At 42.2% G+C, this 20,222-nt stretch overlaps 1 protein-coding gene across 1 annotated transcript in view; it reads right to left on the reverse strand.

The window, feature by feature from the left end:
- Nucleotides 1-20,222, reverse strand: part of VWF (von Willebrand factor) — a 119,440-nt gene that overhangs the window by 64,613 nt on the left and 34,605 nt on the right. Inside the window, exons 16-21 of the mRNA XM_079303773.1 lie at nucleotides 14,492-14,732; nucleotides 13,601-13,695; nucleotides 11,778-11,938; nucleotides 5,010-5,113; nucleotides 1,794-1,932; nucleotides 197-331 (exon numbers count right to left, since the gene is read on the reverse strand). Of these exons, the coding sequence (XP_079159899.1) occupies nucleotides 197-331; nucleotides 1,794-1,932; nucleotides 5,010-5,113; nucleotides 11,778-11,938; nucleotides 13,601-13,695; nucleotides 14,492-14,732 (875 nt within the window). The remainder of the gene's footprint in view (nucleotides 1-196; nucleotides 332-1,793; nucleotides 1,933-5,009; nucleotides 5,114-11,777; nucleotides 11,939-13,600; nucleotides 13,696-14,491; nucleotides 14,733-20,222) is intronic.

Here is a 20,222-nt window from a genome sequence, read left to right on the forward strand (position 1 = left end):
GATTGGCATCAAGCAGAATTACCAAAATAGCACTATACCTCTGGAAGCAAAATGGATAAATATAATCCTGCTAATCTGTTCATTTTATGATCAAGAACCCCTGAGTATGAGGTCATTCATGCCTCAGGTTACTGAGAAATCTGAAATTATTTTCCTAAAAAAAACAGGAAGGGAAGAGAAAACAAAGAGTACATACATTTCCATTAAGCAGCTCTATTTCTCCTCCTGCATATAAAATTATGACCCTTTTGGTGCACTTCTCTCCTGTGAAGCCACAGCCTTCATTTGAAACAAGTATCTGGAATGTTCCAGAGTCACCCTTGCAGAAATCCTATCAGATAAGAAAATAAATGAGTCAGTAATGCAGAGTATTTGCAAAACACATACAGGAGAAAACACAGAGAAAAAGAATCCTCAAACAACACTGTTTATTCTGTGATCAGTAGGCTATTTATTGGCATGCCAACTGCTCCCATGCTCCTTTATGCTTAGCACTGATATTCATGTGTTCCATCTCTTTAAGAGTGAGGCACACTCTGCCAGTGACACACACATGCATAATTTGGAGAGAATTTTTTGGCAGGAACAATCCACAATGTTACAGTATGTGTGATATTTAAAGATGTAAGATGAGCACAGGGCATATCTGAATACACAGATAGCTTAATATATTGATTTTTTTAAGTCAAATATTTCTGAGATCGTTGGAGAGTTCATACTACATTTATATGATGACTCATATCTCTCTGGCCATTCAGATTTTATTTTTTAGGTGTGTCAATTTTTTTCAGTACACACCTTTTAAGAAAAAGTCCCTGTGTGGAGCTCTCTGTGTCTGTCATTTAAGGAAAACAGATCTAAATTTAAGCAGTTTTGTAGTAGCATATGGTATTGCTGCTCATAAGGCCTTTACACAGAGCTCTCAGCAGTGGCAAAGCAATCAGTCCTCAAACATAATCCTGCTGGCATCAAGGTGGAAGCATATTTCAAAGACCTAGGCAGAGACAGGTTATCACACCTTCCTCCTTAAGGAGAACTGCAAGGAGGAATGTGCCTCATGAGGACTCTGTGGGGAAAACAGTAGCCCAAGAAACACACCACACTGTAACAAAATAATATTGTTGTTATCATTCAGCAGTGGATCCATGTAGTTTTAGACCAGATTTTCAGATAAATCCTTGTTTGCACAGAGATTTCTAAATACATGATAATTTGCATGTAGATGAGCCTTTATCTTAGTTAACTCTAAATTCTGGCTGCTTCCACAAATCAAAAGTTGGATTTAGTATGCTCTGCCTTTATCACCCTCTCCTCCTTGCTGTGAGGAAAATGCCAGGGGACTCCAAGTAGGTTGTGCATGGAACAAGACAGAGACCATGCTGAAGGCAATGAGCAGAGCCTGTGCTCTGGGTGCATTTAGGGAAGGTTCACTGATCATTCCTTGTCTCACTCAGCCAGATAGCAAGCTACCACTACAGGGTAGGGAAGAAAAGAAGAAAACAGATAGCCACAGTTCCATTTTAGAGATGAGATTCAGACAGCTCTGCTCTGTACCAAGGTACTCTCACAAGGTTCACGATGGCCAGCTGGACATGTGACAGATTGATTTTTAGAGAACACAATTCACTCTTCAAACTTCTCAAAACATCTCTGAAGCCATTAATAAGCTCTATTCTTCTCTACTATACATCTGGCTTAGTAATTAGAAATAGTTACTAGAATAGAACTGTGATCTATCCAAACAGTGGGTTTCTCACCTGGTGTGGCAGCCTTAGCATTTGACACACTCTTACCTGAGCTAACACATATTGGCAGTTTCCTGGAAACTTGTATTTCAATCCATCAAATGTCAAGTAATGAGCTGTACCAATAGCAGTGCAGGTGCCATCACACAGATTTTTTGTGCACTCCCACTTCCTCCCCTGGCACACGCTGTAACAGAGAAAAGGGGACAGTGACAGTTGTAAATAACAAGCAAGAGAATGCAAAGTGCAAGTGCCTGCTCTGCCTCCAGGAGCTCTCTACCACCAGATGAGAGGCTCTCTCATTAACAAAAATCAGCATATGTTAGCAGTGGGTGCATAAATCCAAATAGTGCATTAAGATCAAATTAATAAGGGATCTGTCTCTCTTTTTCTTGCAAGATGAGTGTAGGACTCTTGTGGTTTGAATTTCCATGTTACAAAATAGGTTAGGACAGAGTCTGCTGGAATATTCTTTATGCTAGAATTTTATTTACGATATGCTTCTCTGCTCCAAGTACCCTTTCAGCAAAACAGAGCAGGGAAAAAAACAGGGGAACTTTCCCTTGACATCCACAGGCTTTTGATCAGAGAAATAAATTGATTTGCTAACCATCAAAAGACTGAGAAAATAAAATCCAAAATCTATGGAGAGTTAGAATACCATTTGACATGACATCTAATAATAATAATTTAGTAATTAAAAAGCAATATATTTCTGGAGGATGGCAAAACATTCATCCACTAAATGCTCCATGAATGCAGATGGACATCATCACTGCCTCAGGAATTTTCTAATCAAGCTCTGTGAGGGCAGGGAAAGAGGAATTTTATCCATGCTTTACAGACATAACTCAGGATTAAAAAACTCGAAGCACTTTCCCAAAATCAAATTGCTACCCAAAGGAAAAACTGGGCACTGAACTGATTTCTCGAATAATGCCTTAACTTGAGTAAAGATATTACTTAATCTTGGTAACATTTCACATCACAATAAAAATATGGTGAAAGACGCTTTCTTCAAAGAATGAAATTTCAGTAACGTGAAAACTCTTGCCCCCTCTCCTCTCTGAATTTCCTGCTAATATTAGACAAAAGCAAGATTTTGTAAATACATTCATGGACAGATTATAATGTAGGATGTAGGGTGGTTAAATTCAGATTAGCAATTTTATGCTGTGCACTGCTGCACAAATGTGACTCCAGAATTTTCATTGAGCTCCACGAAGAATTCCCAGTACATTGCATAACAGAAAGTTTGCCACTGGCTTAGGCTTGGAGACATTCCATTGTTCATGAATTAGGGTCTCCCATATGTCAAGTCAGATGCAAAGGCCAAATCTGACACCTCTGGCTCATATATTGCCTTTGCAGGTGTTCACATCTGGCTAAGAACAAGTGAGAATGAGAACTCCTGCAACAGCAGTGCAAAAAACAGAAGAAAAAGAAGATTCCAACTTCCAAAATGCAGACTCTCAATCCTTATTAATTCTCAAAGCAATAGTAATTTCCTATATCACTTTCTAAATGACATTTGACTTGATATTTGCTGAGAACTATCAGGAAACTTTTCAAAGTCACATAGTTCAAAAAAGCCCTAGTGGCATTTTTGGAGGGACCTTATTTCAAATTTTACTTTCACATTCATAAAAACCACTGAAAATTTAATGAAGAACTTTTTGTCAATAAGAAAAAGTCTGATTACTAACATTTCCTTGACTGAGATATTGAAGGAAATTCTATGTATTTGAGGAGATATAACCTACAATGGTATTGCCAAAATTAAGAGGGCAGTTACAAGAATGAAGCAACATGGCTATGACTACTTTAAGATCAAAGAGTATAGCAATAATTGAAAATAAAAAGGCTGATCATGATTATTGTGAGGAATCTTGCAAATTTCTTAATGCTGAGGAGTTTCATGCTGTACTCTTCTTGTTTCAATAAACTTTTCATGGTGCCTGCATTTCAGCTGAGATACTTTTATCCAAATGCAATATAAGTAGGTTATAGAATATACATCTAGACAAAAACATCAATTTCTCCTCCATATTTTTCCCTTTCAAGCAAAATTTTCCATGTGTTTAATTACATGGATTCACAATGTTGTATGTAGCTGCAAAGGAATGAAATGAAACACTGGGAGGTGAACATTCCCACATAAAACCTTCATCCAAGGCTAGTTAGGAGAGGTCCCACTAGTTTAAAAAAGCAAAACTTGAAATCACTGTCATTCAAAGAGCAGTGTACCAAACAAAAAAATCAAGCCTTGGACTCTCCAGTGGTGCTGATTCTCTGACCCAACTCTACCCAGTCATATAAAGGATGACAAACACTGTTTTTGGGCTGCCACAGAGCTGGGCAGGGACATTTAGGGTAGAATGCATAACAGATTCTCAAGCTTGAGTTTAAAAAAAAAAAAAAAAAAAATTTCACATTGCTGATGGCTGAATGTCCCACACCCTGGACTCTTGGAGCTCCAAAGGAAAGAGCCACCATTCCCCACACACACACATGGAAAACAAAGCACCTCCAGTGCAGCCAATGTGCTGTGCAGGAGAAACCAAAAGTGGCTCACTGTACTCTACCAAAGGCTCTGCTGAGGGCTTCCCTCCATGCAGATTGAGCAGTCCAGAACTCCTCTTTGGACCTATAAACCCTTTTCTAGAAACCAAGCAGGATAATGGTGAAAGACACAGAGCACTCACTATTTTCTTCTAATAAAGTGCCAGTTTTCTATTTATTTTCATCATTTTTAATATATCAATGGATAGACCACTCATTTGAGGTTGGTCCTGCCTCTTCCTCACTCTTTATCATTTGTCTGAAGAGCTCCTGTCATGTTATAGCTGGTGCATCACTCCTGTTCTGGCAGAAATGGGCTAATTTGAAGGGCTTCAGACAGACAACAAAAAAGGGAAACACAACAGCAAAGCTTAGAGACAAAGCCCAGGCTCCATGCCTCCCACCCCAAAGCAGAGAGGTCCTAAATTATCTTGTGTTGCAAAATTCACTGTCTAGTGCTTACAGAGGAGTTGCACAGACACTCAACTATTTGTCGGGCACAAGGTAGAGGTTGCCAGACATTGCAAGGAATTTTATTGGATCTTTATGCAGCATGCAAAGGGAATGTGCTGTCTGTGCAATTACTATGCTGCAAAAACTGGCTTTCTATAAAAGAGATGCGTTAAGCAAACAATATTTGGGTGTTATCAGAAACACAGCAGGCTCCCTAAAGAGAAAAAAACCACCCTTCCAGTGGCTCACCAGGTGTTGCAGTCCTTAGTCACAGCGTCTCCCTTGAAATATTCTCTTCCATTGTGGAAGCAGGGGCACCTCTCAGGAGCAACACACTTGTTTTCATGGCGCACCTAAGCAGAACACACAGTTTGTCACCACGTGGGGCTGTTGGGACATGGCCATGTGCAGGGTGAGCAAGCAGCCAGGAAAATGAGGATGAAAAATAAAAGAAAGGTTGAAAGGAATTAAAGAAAGGATGAAGGCTATCCAAGGTAAGAAAGGTACAGTAGTACTAATACTTTCAGCCATTAACATCAATAGAGCTGTAGGTACATAAATCACAGATTTGGGGTACAAAAATCACAGCTTGCTCCCACCATCTCAAGCTGCTGAGAGAACAGATGATGTTATAGAAGAATGCCCACAGTGAGAAAGTCCAGGATGCAGTGAACCAGGCTGAGTGTGGAGAGCAGGTGAATAGCTTCTCACACACAACAAACTAGAAAAAGCCCAACTAGAAAAGCAGACAAAGGGCCCAAGTGGACAAAAAATGGAAAGAGGAACATCAAGGAGCCAGAAGCCACAGTGCCTGACCCACCCACATGCAAATGCAGGTTCTGTTGTTGCAGACAACAGTTCTTTAACAAAGCCAATCCTCTATCAACTCTCCTCTGAAAATTGCAGTAATCACTCATTGTCTTTCAAACCCCTATTTATTTACAGGAAGACAGGATAAATATCAGTCCACTTGAGGTATTATTCTGCTTTCTCTCCAACAGGCCCTGTTGCTGGGAAATAGGACATTATGTTCTACCCATATTTTCAGTTTCACCCTTCTGACCCGAGTTTCTCTTTGTATAACAACAAATCATTTGTTCCTTAAAAAAAAAAAAAAAAAAAAAAAAAAAAAACCACAACCCAAAAACTAACACCAAAAAAAAAAAGAAAAAGCCTTTAAACTATTCAGTTTTTCCGTTCCTCTTTTGTTTTCTTTTTCTGTGATTACTTCCCATTTTGAAGACCCCCAGTTTTAGAGAATTAAACAAAACCAAAGCTGGCTATGCTGACTTTTCACTCAATAGCAGTTCTGGCAAAGCCACAATAGGTTTGGCTCTTGTTTCATGGAATACCTAAATGGAGAGCCATTCCCCTTCTTCTCATTCAAAAGTCACAAAATAGCTCCTTCCCACTTAAAACTCTTTCTCCAAAATCATTAGTTTCTTTTTTACCATTAAATATGGGCCAATTAGATCAATGTAGTCTGAATGCCAGGTTAATAAGGAAGAACAGCTTTTCCTTTTCCTATGGGGACCTAGAACTACCACATGGAACAATACATAAAGATTTCACAGTCCAGAGACCCTTCTTTCATATGCAGCTCCATGTGCTCTGTGGCTTATGGAGAGCTGCATTATGCCAAATAAAATCACTTCCATAGAAGCAAGATAGAAACAAAGAAATGCTTTTCTACATAATTGAGCTGCAGCTCTGGCTTCACCTGTACAAAGGATAGTGACAAAAACCAGAGAAGACCAGAAAAAAAGAGTTTAATATCTTCTTTTCTTCCTTCCTGCTGGCATTTAGGAAAAAAAAAATAGGAATATGACCTCACACTCATGGCTACATTTTTGAATTTTTGCAGAATGTTCAGCAACATAGTTCACAATATACTTGAGGGTTTGCCTCTGAATATAAAACTTGGGATTAGACATCTGGTTAGTAAAAAGAGAATTAGAACCTCTTCTCCTTGCTCCCTAAAAACTGGTACAGATTGGTATTAGTATTTTTATCACAACCAGGGCAGCAGCTATAAAATCACCAACAAAGAGGGAAGAGCACCTTGTCTTGAACACTGACAGAGCAAGTGGGATTCAGCAAGCAGGACACAAAAACTCAAAGTGGACTTGGACCAAAATAATTATGATTTTTTTTCTGTAAAACTCAATTATGATTTTGTTAACAGTAACACACAATCTACTGGGCCTATTAACACCCCATCCAAAATCTGGGGCACATCTGGCAGCCTGCTGCCATGCTGCACTACAAGGACCATGTGGTACTACACTGCAAGGCCAGGAACACTATTAACAAGCAGCTGGACTCTCTATGGAAGTCTCTCAATCCATCAATAGACCGCAGTTAACACAGGACATTGAGCAGTCCTGAGTGCTTGAGATGACAAGAGGCAGCAGCACTGGGGAGGCAACCACACAAAAAAAAAGAGGTTTCTAATGAAAACAGCAGCTGTTTGCACCATTAATGCCCTTAGGATGATGCTCTGCATCCATGGGATTACAAGTGGTTGACTACCAGCTCTCCCATCACTTGGGGATAAAACAGAAATGTCCATCATTTCCTTGCTCTGTTTTATTAACTGCTGAACCTTGAAAAATCTTGCCAATTTCAGAGCCTTTAAGATTCTCCTTACCCACAACCATAATGGGTTGTGCCCTGCACTGGTGCAACCTCACCTTGAGTCCTGGGGGTAAATTTGGGCACAATGTAAGAATCTAAAGCTGCTATAGAGTGTCCAAATGAGGCTCCAAAGGTTGTGAAGGGCCTGGAGGGGGGCCCACATGAGAAGCAGCTGAGGACACTTGTTCAGCTGCAGGAGACTGAGATCAGAGCGGTTCTGCAGCTTCCTTACAAGGGGAAGAGGAGGGGCAGCTCTGATCCCTGCTCTGTGTGACAGGGACAGAACCCAGAGAACGGCTGGAGCTGGGTCAGGGGAGGGTTAGGATGGATATCAGGGAAAGGTTCTTCCCCCAGAGGGTGCTGGGCACTGAACAGGCTCCCCAGGGAATGGTCACAGCCCCAAGGCTGCCAGTGCTCTAGGAGAGTTTGGCGAATGCTCTCAGGGTGGGATTGTTGGGGTGTCTGTGCAGGGCCAGGAGCTGGGATGGATGATTCTTGTGGGTCTCCTCCAAGTGAGGAGATCCTATGGTCTTGAAATCCATCTCAATGAACCTAAACCTTGAATTCTCTTGGTCAACACAATCTGATGAGCATCCCTCTGCCAAAGGAATCTCTGTTCCTCCTGACACAAATGTGGATTTCAGTGGAAAGTCAGCCAAAGGTATGAAGAAGCATGGAATTAAGTAAAGGAAGTGGGTCAGATTAGAACCGAATAGCTAATAGGTTTTAGAATAAGAGACTGGTTTGGGGAAGAAGGGACCTTGATGATCACCCAGTTCCATGGGCAGAGACACCTTCCACTATCCCAGGTTGCTCAGAGCCCCATCCAACCTGGCCTGGAACACTGCCAGGGATGGGGCAGCCACAGATGCTCTGAGTAACCTGTGCCAGGGCCTCAGTACCCTCAGGGAACAATTTCTTTCATAAATTTTTGTTTTAATTAAAACAGCCTCTCACCCTTACTGTGCAACAAAGTCAACAACACGTTACAAGATCAAAATGTGCTGGTTTACACTTGACTTCTCTTTATGTTAGCTGAGTGTCTGATGTTTATTTGACATGTCCACCTCCTCGTGGAGACATTGTAAATTAGGATAAACCCACAGTGAAAAAGTATATAACACTGAAATCAAAATAGTCAGGTAAATTTCAGTTGAAAACAGTTAGCAAGGAAAAAAAACCTTCAAAACTTTCCTGATTAAGATGTTTAGGGTATGTATTTTTCCCTTTTTCTACTAATGTATAAAAGTTTTAGAAATAGTTTTATTTCAGCAGTCAGAATTCAATAAAATAATACATTTAATTTTTAAATCTTAATTTTTTTGTCAATTGTTGGGGATAGAAATAAACTAATTTTCTACTTTTGGAGTGTCTGGATTATGTGCTTTCTGATTTTTCTGCTCCTCTATTTCCCCAGAAAGGTGGTTAACACTCCATTTGTATATTTATTAATATTTTCCAATGGGAAAAGCTGAAGTGCAGTAAACTAATTTGAGAAAGCATATTTTTCTCCACACTGCTGCACATATGTTATGATTTCACTTTTCTGCTGTGCAAAAAGGTGACAAGTATGGAGAATTTCCCACCTTCCAGAGGATCAAAGACAGAAGAAGAAAAATTATTTTTATAACACTGAGCATTTTTATTTGCTAGAAATCAAAACAATGCAAAATACTAAAATTTAAAAGAAAGCTAAAATTATTTTTCAGTTGAAAGAAATTAGGTTTTGTTTTCAAGCTAGTAAGTTATCTGTGAGCATTGATAATTTCCATATGCTACTGTACCACAAGTAGAGTAAGACGAAAAAAAAAATCTTCAGTAAGAAGGCACGATTTCTTCCAGCATGATAATATGTGCAATTATTTATGGGAACACATGTTGAGTAAAACACGCTGTTACTTCCCACAGACCTTCCTGCAAACAGCAGCTCTCCTCTGTGAGTGCTTGTAAACTAGGCAGGATTACAGAACACCAATAAGGGTGTGACCAGGAAAATGGTAATTCTTTTTTCCAGTCCCTTTATTGCTCACCTCTGTTGTACAAGCCTGAAATACACAGACTTCGACTTTGATTTGACTTTGAAGAGCTTTGTCTCTGTGCTCCCAGAGTCTCTGTGGTAGAAAAGGACAGGATAGAAAGGAGATCCTGTCACCATCCCAAATCCTTCTCTAGTGGGGGAGCACAAAACCTGATTGCAGAGCACAGAAATAAAGAAAGGCTCTCCCAAACCTCATCCCATTGTGTGAGGAGGAGGAAACTGCTCTTTGAGAATGAGCTGGCAGCTCCTGTGGAGCCAGGAGTCAAACACAGGGCAAACGGGACACACCTGAACAGGGATTGGGCTTGATCCCGACTTTGCATGGCAGTGGTTACCACATCATCTCCACATGGGCTTCTCCCACCATGGCTTTGGTGCATCTCATGTTTTTTATTCTCTGCCACAAGGGAAGCCAACGAGAACAAGTAATTCCAGGATGAGTTTAGTGAAAATTAAACCATACTGTCATCTAGTGGACAGAGAATTTATTTTACTTTTTTTTTTTTTTTTTTTTTTTTTTTTTTTTTTTTTAATACTGAGCCTGGTTCTTCAATTCAAAACCTGACAAACCACTTTGTTGAACTCGGGGGTGTGTTTCACATCACTGCAAAGTCAGCTGGAGTTTCCAATTCCAAAAGACCAAGGACAGCTGTCTTGGCAACAATTTTATGAAACGATTGTTTGCCCCAATTTACTGAAAATAGAATATTAAATACTGTACCAAACATGTAGGCTAATTACTAGGAAGCTAGTTTGGGGGTTGAGGTTTTTTTTTTTTTCTGTGGAGTAGTACAATTTTTTTTTTTCCTCCACAATTATGTCAAAAGTATACTATTACCAAACCCCAGAACTGAAACAAAAAATCTCAGGCTTCTTCACTGAATCAGAGGTCTGAATGTTAGATGCAAAGAAAAAACTGTGCACCCTGGAGCTCTGGGAGCTTTTCAAGTACAGAAGCTTTTCTAAGTTTTCTTATCTCTCAACTATTTAGGAATATTTTTCAATTCAAGGATAGACATTTACAGACTGAAATGTGAAAAGAAGTAACACTTGTTTTTAAAATCATAGTGAAAATTTATGGGTGACTTGAGATTCTGTTCTTTTTCACCTCCAAGACATTTCACAAGCCTGAGCTTTTGCCTAGAGCTGGCATTTTATTCTGGAGTAGAATGCATTTACATAAATGTGTGTTTATCAGCAAAACACAGTAGCAATGTTTAAAATACATGTTTCTATTACTGCTAGAAATTACTGCATAATGAAAATTTTTGAGGAACTCTTTTTCTAGTAGGATAATTGAAGGAATTTGGGGGTAGAAAACACTTAAACTAATAACTAAAATTTAAGGTTGCAGTGGGACATAACAATGGACTCCAGAAAGTCTCTTTTCAGTGAAAAAAAAAATTTTAAAAGTGTGCTTACTACACCATTTGCAACTCTAAGACACTCCCTGGCATAATCTGAGCAAATTTCATATCCCATATTCCTTCTCACAGAGAACTTTCAATTTGGTACAACCCACAGGAAGGCAGCTGGAGAGATGGAGACTTGACAAGGAGTAACCAGTATGATCAGGAAGGATGGCTGGATCAGAGAATCCCAGAATGGGTTGGGTTGGAAGGGACCTTAAAGATGATCTTGTTCCAACCCCCTGCCATGGGCAGGGACACCTTCCACTGTCCCAGGTTGCTCAGAGCCCCATCCAGCCTGGCCTGGAACACTGCCAGGGATGGGGCAGCCACAGCTGCTTTGGGAAACCTGTGCCAGGGCCTCCGCATCCTCACAGGGAACAATTTCTTCCCAATATCCTGACTAAATCTGCTCTGTGTAATTTTGAAGCCATTGCCCCTTGTCCTGTCCCTCCAGGCCATTGTCAAGAGTCTCTCTCCATCTTTCCTATGGCTCCCTTCAGACACTGCAAGGCCACAATGAGGTCACCTCAAAGTCTGCTCTTCCCTAGGCTGAACAATCCCAATTCCCTCAGCCTTTTTTTTTGGAGGAGAGGTGCTCCATCCCTCTGATAAGCCTGAATATGAGTATATTTCTATTTTTCTGACTGAGAAAGTTCAGCAAGACTGAAGAGGGGTTTAGGAGCAGAGCTGAAGGAAAACATAACTAGTCTTCAAAGCAGGCTTTTGAATTTTGATTAATAATTATTTTTACAAGCCAAAGTTCATCTTCAATTAAGATATATTAAAACACATTCTTTGAGCCAGCCACAACTTAACAATCAATACTTCACAACCATTTATTCCCAACCTGCAAGAAGACTTGGTAGGACAGAATGAAGCCAAGAAAGCAAAGAGGACCTGCTTCTCACTGCTCTATTGAAACCTGCTTACCATCCCTTTTGGACAGAGACAACCAGATATGCAGCCATGGCTGATGCACTCCAGGTCATAGTTCTGGCAGGTCTTGGTGCATTCCACTCCTTCTGCTCTTGGGTTGTTGGCAGGACAGATAACTTTTTCCATGGGGAATCTGCATGTCAAGCTCCTTTTTACTTAAAAAAAAAAAAAATTAACAAAAAGTGCATTTAGAACTCAAATATTGTTGGCATAGTATTTTTTCGAAAAGGTGGATCAACTTTGATTAGAAAACTAATTTAGAATATAGCCTGGAACAACACCACTACACGACATGGCAAAGAAAACAGCCCCTACTTCTCTTGGAGTGATCTCAGTTGGGCTGTCATAAAAGCAGGTATTTAATAGTGAAACAAAAAAGCTGCACTAAACATAAAAGTGTAATTCCAGACTGCGCTGGGGCTATTCAAACACCTCCAGGCACTGTACAATATTAGCAGAAAACTGAAATTCTTGAGAAGCAACAGCATCATTTATTATTGTATTTAGACTCATTTCCCACACTGAATATAAATACATCATTGACTGTAAATAACAGTGCCCTGAGCTTCAACACGAACTCCTTGAGACTTGAGGATCTCACAGAATGCGCCAAGAAACTCCAGGATATTATTTCCAGTGGTACTAGCAATATGCCTCTCTGAGGTTGTGTAAATCTTGACATCCTATTATCAGGAAAAGTATGTCTTAGGAACATAAAGGGAAGAGTTTGGGGAGATATTCCCCTGGAAGGCTTCACATGAAGAACAGGTGACCCAACCAGTGACAGTGCCACTGGTGTCCTAGCAACAACATTAAGCAGGTCACTGTCCTGTACCTACAGAGGCATTTACAGAGTTTTCCTCTATAAGGTGGCTTATCTTGAGAAGGTGGAAAGACAACAATAACTCTTTGTCTCCAAGGCACCATAAATTTCATATCAACCATAAATTTCCTGCAGACCCCATGTACAGATGCATTTGTCAGTGTGCCATGGAAGACACCGTGTTTGGCTCTACTGGTGTTCCCATGGGGATCAGATCATCCTGAGCTGGAAGGCAGCCACAAGGATCACCATGTCCAGTTCCTGAATATTCCCAGTCCTCCCCAAAGCCCCATAGCCCTCTGGCACACATTCACTCTCAAACCCCCTATCTACCCCCTGACAATCCCATAAGCTCCATCCATGGATCAGTGGGAAACCACAAGAGAGGCCAGCAGTGCTCTGGGATCTCTCCAATGCTGCAAACCCCAGTTAGATGCTACAAGTGTTCCCATGCACCTCTCACAGTCTTCAGTCAAATGTTAGATAAACCTGTCCATTGATGGGAAATGTGGCACCAGTCAGTCTCCAGGGGGTTTCATGGAGATTCCTGCTGGCTGGAAGGCCACTGGAAACCTGGCAGCAGTGTAACCTTCAGGCCACTAGAAGCCTCATTTGCACCAGAAAAGAGAGTTTGCATCCCACTAGTGAGAAGCAGAAGGTATAAAATTGATGAGTCACTGATGTCTTGGGATCCTCAAATAACAACTGGGGGCCTCAGATCACTGCCAAGGCATCATTTAACGTTTTCAGCTCAAGAGAGACTGCAGTGGCTAATTACAATTATAATAATTTTGAGAAATAAGGTTCTGTGAACCCTGCACCCCTCCCACACATCCCTTTTGCTTCTATCCTGTAAAAAAAAATTAGGAAAAAAAAAACCTCAAAATATCATAGCTGTTGCAACCTCTGGAATTTCTTCTTCAATCTACATTACCAAGATACAGAAGAGAAAAATAAATCAAAATAAAATACTAATATTTTAAGGCATACTAACTTCTGGGAGATGGCCTCTCATCAGCAAAAACATCAGCCAGGAAGGCACCAGGAGCTCTGTTTGTACTGCAGTGCATGAATCCATTCTCACAATAGCTAAGAAAAACAAACAGAGCTTATATTTAATGAAATGGCATTTAGCTTTCACTCACACTGATTTGTAGTCAACAGGGAACTTTTCAGAATACAGAACTACACCTCAGTGGGGCTGAGCTGCTACTCTCCATCCACTGTGTCTACCAACATTAAAGGCAAACTTCCCTTAAGGGAGTTGATGGGATACAGTGGCATGGCAACCCAGCTGCCTGCTGGCCCTGTCCTCTGGATCCAGTGCAGCTGCACAGGGATAAACTAGGCAAGACAATAGTCAGCTTTGCTGTGGAAAGAGGTAAAGGACCACCTAGTCCCTGAAACTTGGAATTTTTGTGGTAGAGAGGAAAAAACAGAAGACACTTCCCAAAACTGGGCTTGCCCAGTGATTGCATTCCCATTCCAAGTGTACTGCTACTCAATTTACAATTAGAAATGCTTTTTAATACTTATATCTTTGACAAGAGGTAATTAGGCTTTAACAGTTAAGAAGTGTAGCATAGTACATTAAAGTGACATTTTAAAAGCCCACAAAGTAGCTATTGTCAGTAATTAAGCTCCATTTCAAACTGGCAGGAACTGTTCATAGAACAGGGCTTCATATCAAGTAATTCTGAGTAAGCTGGCATTTGAAATTAACTGGAGAGAGATACAACAGCAAAACCTCACCATTTGGCTTGTTGGAGGCAAAAATCTTACCTTTTCTTTAATTAGTTAACAAGAACTGACCCAGTTACCGACTCAAGCCATCCAAAAATTGGAGTGCCGGTGTGTAGGGAAGGGTTACGAACAGCGCACTTACCACATGGAGTAATGATCTGAGAAGACATCCTCTGGCTGGAAGATCTCCCCATCATAGTAACAGGTGCACTGGGCCTTGGGCACACACTGCTCGTGCTCATCCAGGTAGTGCCCAGGGGGACAGTAGCAGCCCTCCAGGCAGAGCTGCTCACATTCCTCCTCCGGGTAGGACAGCGAGCGGCATGTCTGGTTACACGGTGTCCCACACTGCTGGTACACCTGGCCTTCAGGACAGGCCATTGCTGGTGAAACACATGAGGGAGAAGGGCATTTGATCCAAATCCAGCTGAAGGAAGAGCTGCCTAAAGCAGGCTGGGAATTTTGGGATTAAAGTTGTCAATGGAGTGTTACACCCACCTTCCTTAACTGCAGCACTGGGGCAGCCTAAGGCACTTGCTTATGTATACACACAAACAAAACCTGACTAAAGGAAGGTCCCAATAAATGCCAGGACTAGACTGCACCCTCTGTGATGGAAAACCAGCCACAAAATTTCACCCAAAACATGAAACACAAGCTGTGCCCAACCTCTGCTATTCTCTGGATCACAGTCAGGATAACCTAACTGAAGCTCTCTAGTACCTTAAGAGAATCTACAAAACAATGGAGAGAGACTCTTGACAATGGTCTGGAGGGACAGAACAAGGGGGAATAGCCTCACACTGACAGAGAGGAGGTTTAGATCAGATATTGGGAAGGAATTGTTCCCTGTGAGGATGCTGAGGCCCTGGCACAGGTTTCCCAGAGCAGCTGTGGCTGCCCCATCCCTGGCAGTGTTCCAGGCCAGGCTGGATGGGGCTCTGAGCAACCTGGAATAGTGGAAGGTGTCCCTGCCCATGGCAGGGGGTTGGAATGACAGGGTCTCTAAGGTCCCTTCCAGCCCAAACCTTTCCATGATCCCATGCATTAGGAGCATTACAAGTGTCATGTACACATTTACACCTGTCGTCCTTTGCAACATCTTTAGGGACAAACTCATCAAATTATGTAGAAAAGTACTTTTCTACTTTGGTAAGGAGTGCTCTAACACTTTACAGCCTCATATCCCAGAAGTACTTCATTATTTCCACAGAAACAGGAGCAAATAATGGAGTAATTTAGCAATCATGGAGCCAAACCTTGATACTAATGATTTTTGATGATGAATTATTTTATATGGAGACTAATTACAGCCTTTGGAGCCATTTTGTCCTCTTTGTTTATAAAGCTTCCACTTCTACAGGGCCGATTTTGAGGCATTCACCTCTGCACACATCAGCATCAGCACTAGGTGGCAGCTATGACAACACATTGCAGAAGACAAGCAAATGAGCTGTTTTATCAAGAGTTTGAATTTAACAGGCCTCCTGATAGCCACGATTTACACTGTCGTTGGTAGCAACCTTCCACAGCAAACAGTTGTAAGGTGATGAACAATGTTCAGGGAAGCAGCTGCAAATGAAAATTGGCACATTTGTACCTTGCTAAAACCAAGATCAAAGGGTTACAGAGAAAGCCCTTCCTGCAGAATGATGTGATAATCCCTACTCTCTTCTGTGAGCACACATCCCTGGGAATTCTGGCAGCCATGGAATAACAGGATGGGTCTGCAACTTCAGCCAAGTGTTCACTGGACTAGCAAAGCAAGGCCCACGTGCTGACCAGCTCGTGGCCACTTTCACAAAGCTCTTCTGAAAGGAAGAATTATTCCTGCCTACAAGAGTCATGGTTTCACCAGCTTCTCTTGAGGCTCCTGCAACCCCACACATGGGAGTGTAACACCCTAAACTGAAAATCCAGCCCAGAAGCATCTAAGGTGACTTGAACCCTTCTTAAGGGCAAAAATCTCCCGAGTCTGGGATTTGTACCCAAACTGCTTAATGCACCCTTCCCAACCCAGCCCAAGAAATGTGTGTTCATCAATGCACCCAATGCTTCCTAACTCTGGACTGAGCAGAACACAGACTCATTCACTTTTACAGGAGTTTTAGATAGCCATTCACAAAAATGTGCTTCTAACTTACACAAACCTGATCTTTGCAGTAAATCAAACCCTGAACAGGCACAGCCCAGGGTTGAGGACCATTTTTAAAAACAACTTTCATCACTAAAGGCACATCCCAGCAGGACAACCATGAGGCCTCAGCCAAAAGTATTATTTGCTACACATGAATCTCTGGAAACATGGAACTGGTTTGGCAGATTTCAGATGGGTACATCAGTTTATGAGTTTCAAGATTCAAAAATGGATGGGATAATCAAGCCAAACATCCTTCCCTACTTTCTAGTCAGTGGTAACACTCCCTGTCCACAGGGATAACTTTGCAGTAGATTCCTTTCTTAGATAAAGCTTTGTAATCCATGTGTGGGAATGGATTCAAACTGAAAGAGAGCAAGTTTAAATTAGATATTAGGAAGAAATTTGTCCTTTTGAAGGTGTTGAAGCTCTGGCAGAGGTGGTACAGAGAAGCTGTGGCTGCCCCATTCCTGGAAGTGTTCAAGGACAGGCTGAAAGTGACGTGGAAAAATCTGTCTAGTGGAAGCTGTCCTTTGGAATAAAATTTTTAAGGCCCTTTTGAATCCAAACCATTCTATGATTTTCCTTGCCCATGCACCTGTTAAAATTTTTCAACATCCCCTGTTTCTCCAGTTATGCTTCCCCAATATCATGCTTATACTCCACCTCTCAATACACTGCTCTATCTCTTCCCAGCAACATCTGTTTCTAACAGCAAAAAGGCAAGACAATTGACTAGGAGAGTCCTGTTGTCTGTGCACTGTGTAATACACTGCCACTAAAAAAAACCCCATCCCATTATTGACAGGAAAATGAGAGGAAAAGGCAAGACGTATCTAGTCTCTGTGGATGGATCCTATGAAACCAAAATAGCTCAGTGCTCTGTTCTGAAGCACAGCCTGTCCCAGGACTAAGATGAGAAGTAGTGGGAAAGCTTTTATGGGCTGGTTTTGAAATCAGAGTCAGAGAGAAACCATGAACAGTTCCTCAAGTAACACAAGGTGAAAATGTTGTCCCCTCTAGGTGAAGGTGCACTCTGCCAGGACTAGATTTAACACAGCTTCTCCACCATGCTGAGGCCCACCATGCACTGTAGCCATCCTCAAAAACTGCTCAGAGCTTGTTCTTAATTTCCTACTCCAGCACTCTTGGATTTATCCTATACAAGTCCTCTTATATAAAGCATGCAAAGCCACCAACTGCCCCAGCACTACCACATTAAGGAAAATAATGGGCTTAGCAACATGTCCTAAAATCTGAAGGAAGATCTAGGGACCTGTTCACTGACTCCCCTGTTCCACAGAACAATATGCACACAAGACAGGTAAACATAGAGATATTTGGGTTGGAAAAGACCATAAGATAACTGAATACAGCCCTTAACCTCATACTGCCAAGTCCACCACTAAAGCATGCCCCTAAGCATCACATCCAGGTGGCTTTTAAATACCTGGAGGTGTGGTGACTCAACAACTTCTCTAGGCAGTCTGTGCCAGTGATTGATAACAATTTCCATGAAGAATGTTTACATAAAACCTAATCTGAACCTCCCTGGTGAAACCTGAGGCCATTTCCTCTTCTCTCTGCTCCCTGGGAGCAGAGCCTGACTCTCATCTGGCTGCCCCCTCCTATCAGAGTTGTAGAGAGTGAGAATAACCCCCCTTGAGCCTCCTTTTCTCCAGACTTAATCCCCCCTCAGCTTGTCCTCATCAGATTTGTGCTCCAGCTCCTTCCCCAGCTCCGTTCCCTTCCCTGGACACGCTGCAGCCCCTCAGTGTCTTTCTTGTGCTGAGGTTCCCAGCAGTGCTCAGGCTCTGAGGAGTGGCCCCAGCAGTGCCAGCACAGGGGACAGTCCCTGCCTGGCCCTGCTGCCACCCCATGGCTGCACAGCCCAGGTGCCATTGGCCTCTTGCCCCCCTGGGCACAGCTGGGCTCGTGTCCAGCCACTGTCCCCAGCACCCCCAGGGCCTTTCCCAGCTTTCCAGCCCCTCTGCCCCAGCCTGGAGCTGCAGCCCTTGGGGTGACCCAGGGCAGGACTGAGCCCTTGGCCTTGCTGACCCTCAGAGCCCTGGGCTGGCCATGGCTCCAGCCTGTCCAGATCCCTGTGCAGAGCCCCCCTGCCCTCAGCACTCCCACCCAGCTGGGTGCTGCCCATGGACATGGGTGTGCACTCAATCCCCTCACCCAGATCCCTGATTAAAATATATAAATGAAACTGGCCCAACTACTGAGCCCTGAGGAACAACACTGGTGACCAGCCACCAGCTGGGTTTAACTCCATTCACCACCACTCTCTGGGATCAGCCATCCAGCCTAGTTTTTACCCAGTTTTTTACATGCAGCTGCACGAGAGACACAGCCCTTCACAATGTGGTCTGTCTGCTCCTCCCTTGCAGCATGAAGGGATTGGCTCCAGTGTTTATTCATGGGGGGCTACAGGGGTATGAGTCAGGTCTTAAATAATCAAACTGCAACTAAAATAACATCAAAGAGAGGGGAGCTGAATGTACTTGACAGCTTGGCACACCACAGAAATGCTGTGCTGTACTAATGACTTTGCTCCCTGACACTTAACCACTCCAAATCAAGCAAACTAGCTCTGTCAAGTCATTTCCCAAGAAACTGAATCTCTGGGGATGAAGGTAGGGGTGGAGCACACATTCAGGGCTCTGGGTCATCAGCACAAATTACACAACCTGCACATTCACATCTCAAGCACATTAGGAAAGAGATTGCTCTCCTTCATGTGACAGGAGATGTCTAGGGCACCAGGATTATTTAATGGGGGCTGATGGATCTGCAATCAGGGAAATCGTCACTTTGTGAGAGCACAAAGTTCTCTGTAATGCACAGAAAGGAAGAAGCAGCTCTGCACTATTAAAGATTAATTGTGAAAATTGACTTGTTCAATTACAGAAAGAGCAATGGGGCATTATCGCTGCTCTTTCTTACAGCCTCCAGACCTGCAGAGTTCTGAAAGGATTTTTTATTGCATTACTGTTCCACTATCTGAACATTTACATAAACTAGATAAAATATTATAGAACCATGCAGCAGTTTAATATAAACTGGGTTTGTTCTCATTCACAGCAAAAACTCTCCAGCCATCAGAAGTTGTGGTTACTGACCTTGCAGATCGCCTACCAGCTTGAAGGCCAGAGAGCTCTCCCTTTTCCACTTTCTACACACTCAGTTTATAAATGTTTTTCCCACCCTCTGCTTGGGAAGAAGTATCAGAACAAATCTGGAGAGCTGCCAAGAACACATGCTTTCTCTCAAATTTTTCAATTGTCTTCTTTCCTTAATAACAAAGTTGGTCAGGAAAATGGAAAAACATTCACTTCCCAAATATTTATGGGAAAAATATATCTGTGCTCAATCAAAATTACATGTCAATGGATTTTTTTTTTTCCTATCCCATTGACCTAACTGAGAAATAAAAGAAATAAAAGGTGTTGGATTCTTCTGCTCCAGCCTCTTGCAATTTGGCTATTAATCTGGCCCTGGATAAGAGTGAGATGTTGGAGAGGCTACAGTATCTGTATTCAGAGATGTTCAAAATTTGATTGGATGAAATCTCAGGAAATCTACAGTAATTGAGCCCTATTGTGAGCAGGGGTGGTGCCACAAGACTGCCAAAATTCTCTTCTGATACAAGCTTCCCCTGCCCTTTGTGCTTCCTCTATAACCCCACATTGAGCTAAAGCCAGGAGTCACTGATGAGGTCAGGACCTAG

This window comes from Erithacus rubecula, assembly GCF_903797595.1.
Source record: "Erithacus rubecula genome assembly, chromosome: 4".
Classification (NCBI taxonomy): Eukaryota; Metazoa; Chordata; class Aves; order Passeriformes; family Muscicapidae; genus Erithacus; species Erithacus rubecula.